The sequence below is a fragment of the Cannabis sativa genome, chromosome 6, assembly GCF_029168945.1.
Source record: "Cannabis sativa cultivar Pink pepper isolate KNU-18-1 chromosome 6, ASM2916894v1, whole genome shotgun sequence".
Taxonomy (NCBI): Eukaryota; Viridiplantae; Streptophyta; class Magnoliopsida; order Rosales; family Cannabaceae; genus Cannabis; species Cannabis sativa.
Genome location: NC_083606.1, coordinates 60,746,679 through 60,762,104, shown reverse-complemented (window position 1 = coordinate 60,762,104; position 15,426 = coordinate 60,746,679). Strand labels below are relative to the sequence as shown.

The window sequence follows — 15,426 nt, the reverse complement described above, 5'->3', positions numbered from 1 at the left end:
TTAATCAAAACCAATTACATGAGTCTTACAAGCAATATTATCTCAACTAGTGGGGGGACCATGGGTCTATATAACCGAGCTTCCAATAAGTAGATCAAGAATTTAGCACTAAAATTCACTAACTTATTAATTCTTCGTTGAATCCACGCATAGAACTTAGAATTGCACTCTCAGTATATAGAATGCTCTATATGTTCCACCATATAGACACATCATTAGTTATCCATTGTTATAATCCTAATGTGATCAATGATCCTCTATATGAATGATCTACACTGTAAAGGGATTAAATTACCGTTACACCCTACAATGTATTTATTCCTTAAAACACTTGACCCCGTATAAATGATATTTCAGCTTATGTGAAATGAGTACTCCACCATTTATGTTCGTTTGGTCAAGCTCGAAGGAGATCATCCTTTGCTTACTATTCGCCAGATAGAAGTTATAGATTCCATGTTTATGCTAGCGCTCCCACTCAATTGCACTACCGTGTTCCTAAAATGTACGTATCACCCTGACCTAAAAGTAGGCTTAACTAACAAATCAAAGAACACGAATAGCCTCTCGAGATTGAGCCTAATCATAACAGGATTAAGAACATTTGATCTAGGATCAACTAGGCGATATTGACTTGAATAGATATTACGGTAAGTTTAATGAATCTAAGTCAAAGTTCAATATCGGTCCCTTCCGATGCATACTCCATGCATCCAACCTGAGCTTTACTTTAACCAATGCTCTGGAAAGAACATAGCACTTCTCCAAATGCAAGTAAACTCTGTTGTAGATTATCATATCAGTAAAACCCTGTGTCTGATAAATCTAGGAAACTTTATTCACATAGTCATGTTTACTTTCCAATGTGTTGACGGCACAATAAACAGGATCAAGTATGTGAAAAGGGTTTCAGATGAATTTATACATTATGTACATATAATCATGAAATAAATCATGTGAACCATGCAACATTAAATGTTATTTCTGATCTATATTAATAAGTAAATCTGATTATATTGAAATGAGTTTTATTTAGGGCATAAAACCCAACAAACTCCCACTTGCACTAATATAAAACAAAAAGTGCGTTTCAAATAATCTCAACAGCTTGATATACAAATCAAGTGTAGCAGTAGTAAACTCCTCGTAATAGGATCTGAAAGGTTGAATTAACCACAACCTTTTCTCCACTATTACTCTTCCTTTAATCACAAAATCATTGATAATGTGAAATTCCTCTCTATATGTCTACTCTCTTGGGATACTGGATTCTATACCTTTGGCAAATACTTTTGGTTAATCAGGAAATTAACACTAGTAGTTTAAGGCAATTTGGAATGGTGCCAAAGATGTATAGAACTTTCCTTAGACTGAATAAGTACCTTTCCTGCAGCTTTAACATTCAGTCTCTCGGTAGACCTAGAGACTTCAGGATAGGTTTTTACACTTCTCCAAAATCACTATTCCACCCCCGGAAGTAACCACCATCTTATCAGAAAGATTTACTAGCACAAAGGCAAATTTCGAAATCTGATATGGTGTAGTCTAAGAGTTTTAAACACACCCTTATAGACTAACATATAGTTCCTCTTCTTTATCTTAAGATTTACTTGATTGTCTTCCAATGTTCTTCTCCTGGATTAATCTGATACCTACTCATTACTCCCACTCAACAGCAGGTGTCTGGTCTAAGGCATACAAAAGCATATCTAAGACCTCTCACTGTTGATATAAGAAATTCTTTCATGGCTTTATCTTTTCTGGAATAGTTGAGACTTTTTCTTAGATAAAATCTATGCCTAAGAAGTTGTGAAGCTTCTATAGATTGCCATTAGAAAGAAAATGCTTCAGCATCTTACTAAAGTAAGTTGCTTGCATTAGAGTAAGTAATTACCAGGTATACCACAAGCCATAGGTTTAGATAAACTCAAACCTATAATACTAGGAACAGGAAGTTTTGTTAAGTCCATTGAATAGACTTATAAACGAAAATTTCCTTTTATGTCCTTGTAATAGAAAACTTTAGGTTACTCCATGTGAATGGATTAAACCATAGTTCTATTGGCTTTCTTCTTATTTTCTTATCTTGAAAATCCATTACTTGTTTAAACTCACAATGGATTTTAATCACTAGTGTCTCCCAAGTCATAAGAAGGTGAGTTCCTAGAAACTCTCCCACTACGACAAGGTACCGTGAATTATGTCGAAGAAAACTAAATGGTATTAACCTCTTTGGTTGTGACAAGACAACAGAGGCAGTGGGATCATCATATGTTATATAAGATGATAGAACACTTTTGGAATCAAGAATTAAATATCTCCTTTATTTGCTACTTGTTTTCAGACTTAGTCATTTTCTTAGAAAAGTAGTATTTGTTTAAACAAACACTTTCTTATCTATTGACAATGGGATGGTCCACCCCTAATCACTTAGAATAGCTAAGAAACCATGGTTAACAGTTCTAGCTTTTCTTAAGATTTTGATTAGGTCATCCATGAATCTAGTAATGATTTACATTAAGTAGCCAACCATTACATCATTCTGAAATTGTATTACCATAGAAGGATTTAGGCAACGACTAGTAACTAATCATCAACATGCAACTCGAAATTTCTGGGGAGGTAAGTTTGGATATAATTCAAAAATCAATTTAATGATCTTTGAACTGCATATCTATTAACTATTTCTCCACCCCTATCAGTTCGCAAGATCTTTAACCACATACCTTAATGGTGTTTAACCATTGCTAGAAATTAATGAAATTTTTCAAAAAATTTCAAATTTCTTTGCATAAGGTATAATCTAGAGTGATCGTTTTAAGAATACAACGAAAAACTCATATCCACCCCTGAATGTACATCCATCTGGGAATGAGATGAACTACTTTCAGTGGATATAGGCATATTAACTCTTTGCAGAGATTGATCTTGTCAAATCCACTATGAACAAGATACAAATGCCATAGATTAAAAAAAAAAGTGTGGTAGTGTCTATGATGACATAGGTTTAGTTACATCAAAGAGTTCTTAGAATACTGCAAGTGGATCCTGGTCACAGAATACCTAACTCATATTCCATACAGTTTGAATCCATTAATAGAAGATGGATATTAAACACTTGAAAAAGTGTAACTGTATTGTATTCTGGAATTAGAAATATAAGAAAATTTCTATTTGGAATCTAAAATTAAAGTCAAAGACTTAAATTTATACCAAATATTATGAGTAATTCTATCTTGGACCAGCACTACTAGTTAAACTCTAAGTCTAATTTGCCCATACAAGTAGGAGATTTCTAAGATTGAGGATTTATATCAATTGAGAATAGAATTACGGGATTATAATCATATGCGTCATTTAATTTCTTAAGAGAAAATATAGAATGACATGAAATGATTTATAGACCATTCATCCAATGATATGTTTTGAAGCTAATTCGAAATGAATAAGCTAAGAGGAATTAGGATAATTTCGTTTAAAATAAGAATACAACGATGCTTCGATTAGCGAAAGTCAAAGTAATCTTATTTATACAATCTTCTTGTTTCATATCGTAAAAATACTAGTCTAAGGTGTCATCAATTGATGAACAGCTAGATGTCGCATATACAATATTTATCTTTCGAGATCTAACACTATTATGAATGTCTAATGGTGAAAATCCACTAGGGATTTATCTCATTAGATAAACAAGCCAAGTTAGACCAACAATGAAGATTCGAAATTAAACTACAACTTAATAACAGAAAATAACATGGTTCAATATAAATTCATACACAATTCAGAAATTATAAACATATAGCAAGTAGGAATGACAAGTGAAAATACTAAAGCTTACAATCCTAAATAATTTCCAAGGTTTTCAACAAACTGATATCAGTGTCCCGTTTAGGCGAGAGTCAAAGCTACCATTCATTGAATAGAGTTGTCAGCTCGTCTAAAATGTTAAACATTCTAGCAACCTTTTATTCGATCAAGATTGGAATTCAGCGTTGTCCCGTTTAGGCGAGAGTCAAGGCAATTCTATCTTATGAGCTTCCACCATTGTTTCATAATTTGCAAGTCAAGTATGGTCGCCACCATTAGGGTGATCCATACCATACAAAACACTTACAAACTACTTATCATGCGAGGTTAAACGGTGCGAAATTGTTAATGAACGTTCCTCCATTAGGGAGGATTACTCACTAAAACAAACGCGGTGTAAAACCTACAATGGAGATCGAGTGTCTTAATAATAATCAAGCTCATTATTTAAAAGTGAGTTGTATTTTCTTTGATTCTCTTTATTTAATTTATTTATTTTAAATATATATTTATTTAATTAAAATTTCCAATTTAGAATGAAAAATTCTAAATATAAACTTTAATTTAATATTTATAAATTTTACTTAGATGGATATGAAAATAACATGAATTATTTCCATCTTAGTAATAATTTCCAATAAATATTTAGAAAATATTCAATTTAAGTTGTTACAAAATTAATTTAAATTAATTTACAACTCAAATTTAATTTTCTATAAATATATATTGCATTTCGAAAAATTAAAGTATTTAAGAATACAATTTTCGAAAAAATGCATATTAAAATAAAGAATAAATCCTGGAAAAATTATTCTAATTTAATGTTGGCCCAAAATTAATTAATAAAATTAATTTACAACAAAAAATATAATTTTCCTATTTAATTAAATATATAAGAAAAATTACAAATATTTAAGTATGATGATGAAAATCAACTTAAATATTAATTTTCTATTTAATTAAATACACTAGAAAAATACTTCAAGCAAAAATATCACCTATCTAGATTTTCCTTTGACTAATTAATTCAATTTCTAATAATATACTTTAATTCAATTTATTTTAAATTAATCAATAAATGAAAAAAATCATTGATTTAAGTTGATCCAAGAATTAATTAAAATAATTAATTTACAACTTAATCTATTTTTCAAGATAAAATTCGAAATTCTAGCATTTAAGAAATGCAATTTCGAAAATTGATTAATAAAATAAAGAAAAAATATATTTTGAAAATTATTTAAATTTAGTTGAAAAAATAAATTTCAACTAAAAATAATTTTCTATTTAATTAAATGTCATGAAAAACAAATATTTAAGTATGATGATAAAAATCAACTTAGATATTTAATTTGTCAAATTAATTAAATGTATTAAATTCAAAAAATAAATAATTAAGTGTAGAGAAGGCTTAATTATTAATCTCTAGTTTAATACTAGAAAAAATATACTTAAAATAAATTGTACCAAAATTAATTAAATAATTAATTTCACAATTTATAATATTTTCCTATTTAATATTAGAAATAATAAGTAGTCTAGAAATAACTATCTAGAAAATATCTTATTTGACTAAGTATCTTTTCCACAAAATTTGAAAAAAAATATCTAATTTAAGTTGTATTAGAAAAAATCTAGAACTTAAATATTTTTCAAATTTAAATTTAATTAAATATCAAAAATTAAGTTGTAACCACTTAATTTGAAAATATTCCATTTTAAGTTAATATTTGAAAAGATATTAACTTAAAAAATATCTAAAAAATCTTAATAACCAATGCCTAAAATTCCTCAACTTAATTTTGAAATTTTAAATCCAAAAGATATTCAGATTTAAGTTGGTTAGTTGAAGATAACTAAATATCAACTTAAATAGGAATATTTAATGAAAAATTTAAATTAAGCTCCAGAAAGAATCTAGATGGTTATAATTCTATATTTAATTAAATACAAGAAAATACATATAGTTTAGCTTAGAATAAAAAATTCTTTAAACTATATTTTTCTTAAATTAATTTCAAAATAAATGAAAGTAATTATGTTGCTAATCAATTTTATTAGGTTAAACTAGTGTAATTAACCTAGTACAGTTGTTCAAATCAGGCAAATGGGCCTTCACAATTGGGGTAGTTTGTGTGAGGGGGTGCTGGGTTCAGTATGTCGTACCCACTTCTATGGCTCCCAACTCTCACACAAGGCCCAAAAGAGAGGAATTTAACCTTAATAAGAACAACTGTTATTAATTGAATAGGCCCAAAAACTAAATGGGCCTAAATAAATTCTATCAATAACTATGATAATTTATTTTAGCAACAACAACCTATATGTATCTATAATCAAATTAAACATATAGGCTCACACAGGCACACTTTGGATGGGTCCTATCATGTTGCTAGGTCATACACAGATGAAAGAAGATTGTAAATTATACCTGTTACAAATTATTATCTTGACCAAGGGAGCCATCAGATCATTAGATCTGGCAAAAGGTAACCATGGCTATTTGCAATCAAGTAATAATAGGTCTTAAAAAACTTACATACAAGCTAAAACCACATACTCCTGCAACAAGGTTAGCTGGATAGTTGGAAGTAGGATTTATTTAATTTTAAATTAAATTTTTAATTTCGAAAAATAAATAATTAAAAAATATTTTAATATTCGAAAAATAAAATAAAATTTAAAAAAAAAAATTAAATTTCGGAAATTAAAATTTAAATTTCGAAATTTAAAAAAAATATTTAAAATTAAACCTACTTTTTGAAAAATTAGGTTTCAACCAACCTAAATATCATTTCAAAATTTGCTAACTACTTTTAAAAATTAAATGTTATTTTAAAAATAAAAATTAGAAAAGATAAATAAAATATCTTTTCAGATTTTAAATTTAATTTAAATAAATAAAATAACAAAATTTAAAAGTTAGCAAAATATCTTACATCTATTTAAAATTACATGATTATAAATATCTTATTTTAAATTTAAATAAGGTCAAAATATCTAAAAAGATTTGAAAAAAAAATCTTAAAAGATAAGATATAATTAAAAATATCTTAAAAGATAAGATATTTTAAAAAATATCTTAAAAGATTTTATAAATATCTTATAAAATCTGACCTTAAATTAAAAAAAAAAAAATAAGATATAATCAAATTTAAAAATAAGATAGATTTTTAAGCAAGAAGATAGATACTAATTCTATTCAAATTCCAATTACACTAATATCTTGAATTAAATTTAAAAAATATTAAATTAACTCAAAATGATAATTAGAATTGAATTAGGAATAGTAATAGTATAAATACAAAACTATACAAAAAATTGGAAGTTAATTCCATGAAAAAGCATGAAAAATTGAAGAAAAACAAAAAAAATCGAAACTGTACGGACAGATTTGCGATCGCAGGAAAATATCAACACAGCCCCGATTTTTTCATATCTTCAAAAAATCATAACTAATTCAAATAAAATCCAAATTAAGTTCTGTAAAAGGCTAACTTGCTTAATTTTTTCCATACTATTTAATAAAAATAATTTCAGAGATGAAATCGCAATTATTTTTCACGAAAATTTCACAAACATCAATCAATCATCAAATAACACTCAATACAACATGATACCATCCAAAGAACATACAAACAATCGTTTTAAAGTCCAAATTTCTTGCAAGTAAATCAATTACCATGGCTCTGAGGCCAGTTGTTGGAAATTATTTTACCAGGATCTTAGATCTACTCACAAGTATGTTTATTAACACCCTAAATATGAACTTTCTAAAACGATGAAATTAAACACATATAAAGTTAAGAAACCTTACATTGGGTGCAGCGGAATATAATGACTCCTTCCGTTCAGATATCTAGCCCTTGATTCCTTTCTGTAGCAGAGCATTATCAATATCTAAACCTGGATCTCTTTCTCTGAATCTTTGATGTTGAATCTCCTTTGCTGATGATCTTTCTTCACGATCTTCCTCACTATGATTGAGGTATCACTTGATGTGTGTGGGCACTACTCATACACTAAGGTAATTTCAAAATTTAAGGAAGAAGAGAGAGAGTGGTCAGCTAAAGATAGGGAGAGAGAAGGCTCAGGTTTTTCTCTGAAGGAAAAATAGAAAATTTAAGTGTAATTTTCCTGAAGCCTTCACTATCTATTTATAGCATTCCACTAGGGTTAGGTTTGAATTATTTGGCATTAAAATAATGAAAATATCAGTTTAAATTTCATACAAAAGTGGCAGGCCATACACTTAGTGGATTGGGCCTTGCTTTTTGCAACTTTGCAATTTTAACACCTTTTGTATCTGATTTTCTCAAAAATGTCAATTTCCTAATTCAACCATTTAAATGCCAATTCTAACTATTTAATAACTATAAATAATTATTAAATAATATTGTCATTTATCATATTCATTAATTGAACCATACAAAGTATCATAATTAACAAATATGCCCCTATAAACTCTTTCTTTACAATTTCGCCCTTACTTAGTGAAAAATTCACAAATAGACATAGTCTAATTTGAGAATTATAATTGATTAATCAAAACCAATTACATGAGTCTTACAAGCAATATTATCTCAACTAGTGGGGGGACCATGGGTCTATATAACCGAGCTTCCAATAAGTAGATCAAGAATTTAGCACTAAAATTCACTAACTTATTAATTCTTCGTTGAATCCACGCATAGAACTTAGAATTGCACTCTCAGTATATAGAATGCTTTATATGTTCCACCATATAGACACATCATTAGTTATCCATTGTTATAATCCTAATGTGATCAATGATCCTCTATATGAATGATCTACACTGTAAAGGGATTAAATTATCGTTACACCCTACAATGTATTTATTCCTTAAAACACTTGACCCCGTATAAATGATATTTCAGCTTATGTGAAATGAGTACTCCACCATTTATGTTCGTTTGGTCAAGCTCGAAGGAGATCATCCTTTGCTTACTATTCGCCAGATAGAAGCTATAGATTCCATGTTTATGCTAGCGCTCCCACTCAATTGCACTACCGTGTTCCCAAAATGTACGTATCACCCTGACCTAAAAGTAGGCTTAACTAACAAATCAAAGAACACGAATAGCCTCTCGAGATTGAGCCTAATCATAACAGGATTAAGAACATTTGATCTAGGATCAACTAGGCGATATTGACTTGAATAGATATTACGGTAAGTTTAATGAATCTAAGTCAAAGTTCAATATCGGTCCCTTCCGATGCATACTCCATGCATCCAACCTGAGCTTTACTTTAACCAATGCTCTGGAAAGAACATAGCACTTCTCCAAATGCAAGTAAACTCTGTTGTAGATTATCATATCAGTAAAACCCTGTGTCTGATAAATCTAGGAAACTTTATTCACATAGTCATGTTTACTTTCCAATGTGTTGACGGCACAATAAACAGGATCAAGTATGTGAAAAGGGTTTAAGATGAATTTATACATTATGTACATATAATCATGAAATAAATCATGTGAACCATGCAACATTAAATGTTATTTCTGATCTATATTAATAAGTAAATCTGATTATATTGAAATGAGTTTTATTTAGGGCATAAAACCCAACAGTTAAAACAGGCCCCTCGGGCCTGGTTTGAGCAGCTGAAAAACTACCTTCAACAACTCGGGTTCACCAACTCAAAAGCTGACACTAGCTTATTTTACAGCAACAATCATGGCCAACTTCTTCTTATTCTCATCTATGTCGATGATATATTGATCACAGGTGCAGACCAGCAACAAGTTCAACATCTTATTCAACAATTACACCAGCAATTCGACTTAAAAAAGCTAGGATCAGTCAGCTATTTTCTTGGGTTTGAGGCATTCAAACAAGGAAACAGCTATTACCTCACACAACATAAATATACAAGAGATTTACTCCATCGAACCAACATGCTTGAGGCTAAACCACAGTCCACACCAATGTGTGCCACAACCAAATTATCTCTCACATCCGGACAACCTCTTGAAAATCCTCAGCAATATCGAAGTGTCATAGGAGCCCTACAATATCTAACTATGACTAGACCAGATATCTCCTTTGCCATAAACAAGCTTAGCCAATTTCTTAAAGCCCCCACAACTGACCATTGGGGAGCTTGCAAACGTGTACTGCGATATTTAGCAAGTACTACACACCTTGGTCTCTCCTTTTCTCCTACTTTGCATCTTGATCTTCAAGCCTATACTGATGCGGACTAGGCTGGCTCCTATGATGATCATAAATCTACTTCAGGTTACTGTGTGTTTCTCGGCCAAAACCTGATTAGTTGGTGTTCTAAAAAGCATACTGTAGTTTCCCGCTCAAGCACCGAATCCGAATACCGAGCTCTGGCTCTGGCCACGTCTGAATTAACATGGATCCAATCCCTCCTCATCGAGTTGTCAATTACTCTTTCCCAGTGTCCCATCCTTTGATGCGACAACCTTGGTGTTGGATCTCTTGCATCAAATCCAGTCTACCATGCCCGCACAAAACACATCGAAATCGATTTACATTTTGTCTGTGACAAAGTCCTTGAGAACAGATTGGATGTGCGGTATGTCGACACAAATTATCAGCTTGCAAATGTACTCACAAAGCCTCTTCCTGTGGCTCAGTTTGTATACTTTAGGGACAAGTTAACACTTCAATGCCCCAGTGTAACTTGAGGGGGGGTATTAGGATAAGTTTGTTACATAGACAGTTATGTTAATTATTTTCGTTTTCTGTTGTAACTATTTTACATTCTTGATCTTATGCTGAGCTTTTGCCAGCCTGTGTAACTACTTTCCTAATATTGGATTCACTATAAATATCAGTAGCTGCTCCTCATGTTGAGTTGAGCCATTCTATCATTTCTCCTCTACATTTACTCTGTTTCATCTCTCTACTATTCTCACATGCTGAGAGCCTTCTTCTTTGGTACTTAGCTACAGGGCCGGCCCTGAAACAAAGTGGGCCATAGGAAAAAAAAAATTGGGCCCTTATATTAGAAAAAATGTGGTGTTTTTCAAAATCGGTAAAAAAAAAATGTATAATTTTAAAAGAGGAAAAAAAAATTTTGGGCCCCTGGGCTGGGTGGGCCCTAGGCACAGGCCTAGCCCGCTACAGAGCTATGCTATAATGATCATGATGAACAAATTGTTATATTATATATGTTTAATTTAATAAACAAAAAAATAAAAGAAATAATTATTTGAATAAAATATTAATTTTTTTAAAGAGTTGACCGAGTTGATCGGGTCAACCCGTTGATCCGGTCAACTCGGCCAACCAAAACTTGCCAACCCGTGCCCTATTCGGGTCCAGATTTGGTTTCATTTTTTTGAACCCGAAACCCGTGAACTTGAAACCCGCAAACTCGAAACTCGGTAAACCTGTCTGATGTTCAGCCCTAGCGACAATGGAGTACTGGTGGATTCGGTGCGAAGTCTTGGCTCAGGAGAAGACGTCAATTATGTTGAAGCCTAACTTCTTCTCCCGTTCTTTGAGAAGTTTCTTCTTTCTTTCTTTTTTAAGTCTTGGGGTAACCTGAAAAATATTCATTTAGTAAATGTGATGGGATGTGATTACAAAAATAATATTTAATTGGGGTAAACTTAGTAATGAAGTTTAGTTATAAGTTTTCAGAGTGTAAATATAATTTTTCTAATTATATCACTAATAATATTAATTGCAAGTATTGTTATTAGGCATCTTAAAGTGCCCACCATATTAATATAGCGCGTTGTAAATGATTAATAATTTTTTATATGGTTGTAATGCTTAGCACCACAAGGGGTCTCTTAGTATTTTTCTACTAATTACACCTTATATTTGAAAGTTGACTTTTGATGATAAAAAAACGAAAATGGAAAAATGTAGGAAAAAAAGTGTAAAAAATAAAAACTTCTCATATTTAGTATAGAAATAAAAATGGTATAAAAAAAACACTAATTTATCTTACTTTATTTTTTCCTACTTTTCTTTTTCTTTCCTCACTCACTTTCTCACTGCTTACATCCATATTCCATCCTTCGCTTCAGTAATGAAACTTACCATTATGATACGATCGGGTTCATGGCCGTTGCCTCAGCCATTTGGATTTGGCTCACCGGCATCGGAGCTCGGTTCAACTCCAATGAATGTGCTTACCACCACCGCCTCCTCCCTTCGACTCGGCCACCTCATCCACCATGCCGTTAAGCCTCTTCTCCGCTCCTACTTTCAGGTATTTGCTTTATCCATTTCTATCTTGTTGAGTTGTTATTGCCATCCCATGATTGAATCGGAGAAGCTATCTTTTGATGATTTTAGTTGAATTCTAGAAATGGGTGCTCGTAATAAGCGGGTTTTTTTTTTGGTTAATCTTTATGGAATACAAGAACAGAAACTGGGTCGTCTCAGTCACGGGCCCAGGTTAGGGGTTTCTTTGGTTTCGGCAAGTTGGGCTCGAATTTTTCTGTTTGGCGAGGAGGAAAACGGAAAGGAATTGAGAAAACAAGGGATTTCTTTTTCTGACTCCAAGTCGAACACATCTAGTCCGAGTCCATTCGAGGACAGGGGATTGACCAATGTACTTCTTGCACTTAATGTGGCGTGAGTATTTTAGTTTCTCAGTGTTGTTCTTTTCCATCAATTCAAATGATGAAATGATTTGTTTCTTTGGTTTAATTCAATGAAATTGTATTGTGGGCAGAATTTATATTGCACAGATTGCATCAAATGGAAGGTTAATATCTTGGGGAGCCAAGGTAAATTCAAATATGCTCTTTAAAATGATCCAGAGAAAATGTGTACAGAGCTAGTTTGGTTACTTAGTAACACTTTTATGTTCCTCTACATTAGGTGAAAAAAGAAAGTGAATTGAAGTTTGAGGATTTTCTGGAAATGTTTCTTAATAAAATTATCCCAATAATGAATTTAGTGTTACAAGCTGGCCCTTAAGATTATTGAACACAAGCGATTTAAGCATTATTTAACAATTAACAGGTGAATAATCTGATAGAGGAAGGGCAGCTGTGGAGGTTGGTGACATCTGCATTTCTGCATGCGAATGTTGGGCATCTCTTGGTCTGATCTGAACTTCACCAGTTAAAGGCTTCCTAATTGTATATAATAATGTATCTTGAAAGGTTTGCTACAATTTGAATTTTTGTTCAGGTTAATTGTTATTCTTTGAACTCTGTTGGGCCATCTGTGGAGAAAATTAGTGGTCCTGGGAGATTTCTTGCTATCTACTTTGCCTCTGCAATTTCAAGTAAAGGCTCATGATCTTTCTGCAATAGTCAACATATTTGGTTAGTACCAACTAGTTTTGTGGTTTAATAATTTCAAGAAAATCAGGTCCAGCGATGAGTTGTATGTTCAGCAGTGATCCTGCAGTTGGTGCATCAGGAGCAATCTTTGGACTCGTAAGTTAATTGAACATTTTGTTAAAAAAAACCCCATAGTTGGTTGCACTTTTTGGTCATGATATGAAATGTCAATGAATTTCATTTAGATTAAGGTAGTATCATGCTATGATTTGAAATTTACAGTCACTAGTGAATCTTTAACAGAAATTGTTTCTGCATACTTCTTATTGCTAGAGTGCTTACATTTTTCTATCTTCTGCTTCTATACTTAAAAATTTAAAGTAAGCATGTACCTTTTATCCTCACAAGAATATTTAATAAATGTATAATTTCAGAAAGTTTGTATGGAAACCTGTACTTATCATCACATCACCTCTTATTCAAAAGCCATAACATCTGGGTGAAAAAGGAAAATATAGATAGATAGGATGTTTAACTTTGTATCCAAGGGAAGTGAGATGATTTTTATTATTATTATTGAATAATTGTAAATCCAGATTGTCCGGTGGAATTCTATTTCAGGATAAGAACTCACATGGTTCTTTTCTGCCAATATTTAGTACTTTTATACTTACACATGCTCTCTTGTGTCAGGTTGGATCTGTTGCTGTGTTTGTGATGAGGCATAGAGGCCAGGTTGGAGGGGGCAGAAGACAGTTACAGCATATAGTGAATGTAATTGCTTTAAACATGGTATGCCCTCACTTTTGGATGCGCGTCATTTAAATCTTTGCTTACTTCTCCACTGATCTCACCTAATTCTGACTGATTCACTCAAATTATAAACATGATTTGTCTTTTTATTATTTGCTTCTCACTTTTTTCTTTCTTTATTTTTTCAATGACAATAAGATATAATTTGCAGGTTATTGGACTAGTATCTCAAGGCATTGACAACTGGGGACATGTAAGTTTCCATAACAGCATTAGTTTCTTGCCATTAAACCAACTAAAATCAAAATCAAACTAGAAGATGAAGTAGGATGGAAAAAAAGAAATAATGAAATTCTGTTCTTTTCATGTATGCAAACACCCGAGGCAGTGTATACAAGAATCATAATACCTTACCTGAGAAAACAAGAAACATAGTTTATAGGGAAACTTTTGAACCATGCCTGTGGAACTAAACTGACCATTTTTCTTTCCTTGTCATAAAGATGAGCTATTATCATTATCTTTTTCTTTTAAAGTGAATGAACAAGATACTTTAACATTTACACATGTACGTACATACATGATATAAGGGCGGGGTGCATTTTCAATCCCATTTTCAAGTCTTTCCTTTGGAAGGCTTCCATTTTGGAGCCAAAACAATTTGAAATTGGCTCCCAAATTCGAGCCCTTGTATCCCTTCTTGGGCTTGGAGTCATGCCAAAATATAATGTAGTTATTTGGAATGATGTAACCTAGTTCCAAATAACTTTATTATATTCCGAAATTTGGGTAATATTGAAAAAAAAAAATACTAGTTTGCATGTTGTCTTCTTCTATCCAATCCCACTATCCAAACATACATATCTGGATTCTGCAATAATTAATGTTAATTTCATGTTGTCACTTGTGTCCATATTTTAGTTAGGAGGCTTGCTTGGCGGGGCTGCAGCATCCTGGGTTCTTGGACCTGTCTGGGACTATGACACTAGACCTACAGATGGTAGAAGAATCTTGGTTGACAGAGCTCCAATTTTCAATTTGATCAATTGGAAAAGCAGATCGTAGGTTTATTGTCCTCATATTGTTGTTCAATAATAAACTAACCAAAAGAAGATGCAAAGTTAAAGGGAGGATTTTTCTCCCCTCTATTGATAGGTAAATAAGTGTATTTATTTTAATAATGTATAGTTTAGTTGTCATTAAAATCTTATTCCACAAATGATTAGTCACTACATTCTCCTTATGCTTTTATTGCTAGCTATTAATCAAATGTATTTGCTTACAAAATAAATATAAAAATATGGGTTCAAATATTTAATGAAAATTTTGGATTATTTTCTTTTTATTTTTATAATTTTGGTTTTTAAAGTTTGCTGTGGGGTTGACTTTTTATTAGATGTTGAATTTAACTAATTATAAATATCTTAATATAATAATTAAAACTATAATGTAAACAAAATGTACATTCATTTTCATAGTAAGTTGGTTAATCTCTTGATAATTAGAGACTTAAACTCCCATTCTTAGTCTAGTAATAAGGGGTAGCTCAAATGGTTAGTCTAGTGCAATTTTATAGTTTTATATTATGGTCATGTTTCATGTTTGTTACATTGGAATG

At 31.4% G+C, this 15,426-nt stretch overlaps 1 protein-coding gene across 1 annotated transcript; it reads left to right on the top strand.

Moving 5' to 3' along the window:
• The first annotated feature begins 11,752 nt into the window (after positions 1 to 11,752).
• On the top strand, positions 11,753 to 15,147 carry LOC115695981 (RHOMBOID-like protein 10, chloroplastic). Its single transcript, XM_030623097.2, has 9 exons — positions 11,753 to 12,028; positions 12,188 to 12,396; positions 12,497 to 12,551; positions 12,790 to 12,870; positions 12,961 to 13,057; positions 13,144 to 13,211; positions 13,749 to 13,847; positions 14,020 to 14,061; positions 14,730 to 15,147. The coding sequence occupies exons 1-9, from the start codon at positions 11,846 to 11,848 to the stop codon at positions 14,871 to 14,873; spliced, it is 978 nt and encodes a 325-aa protein (XP_030478957.1). The 5' UTR covers positions 11,753 to 11,845; the 3' UTR covers positions 14,874 to 15,147.
• The last annotated feature ends 279 nt before the right edge of the window (positions 15,148 to 15,426 follow it).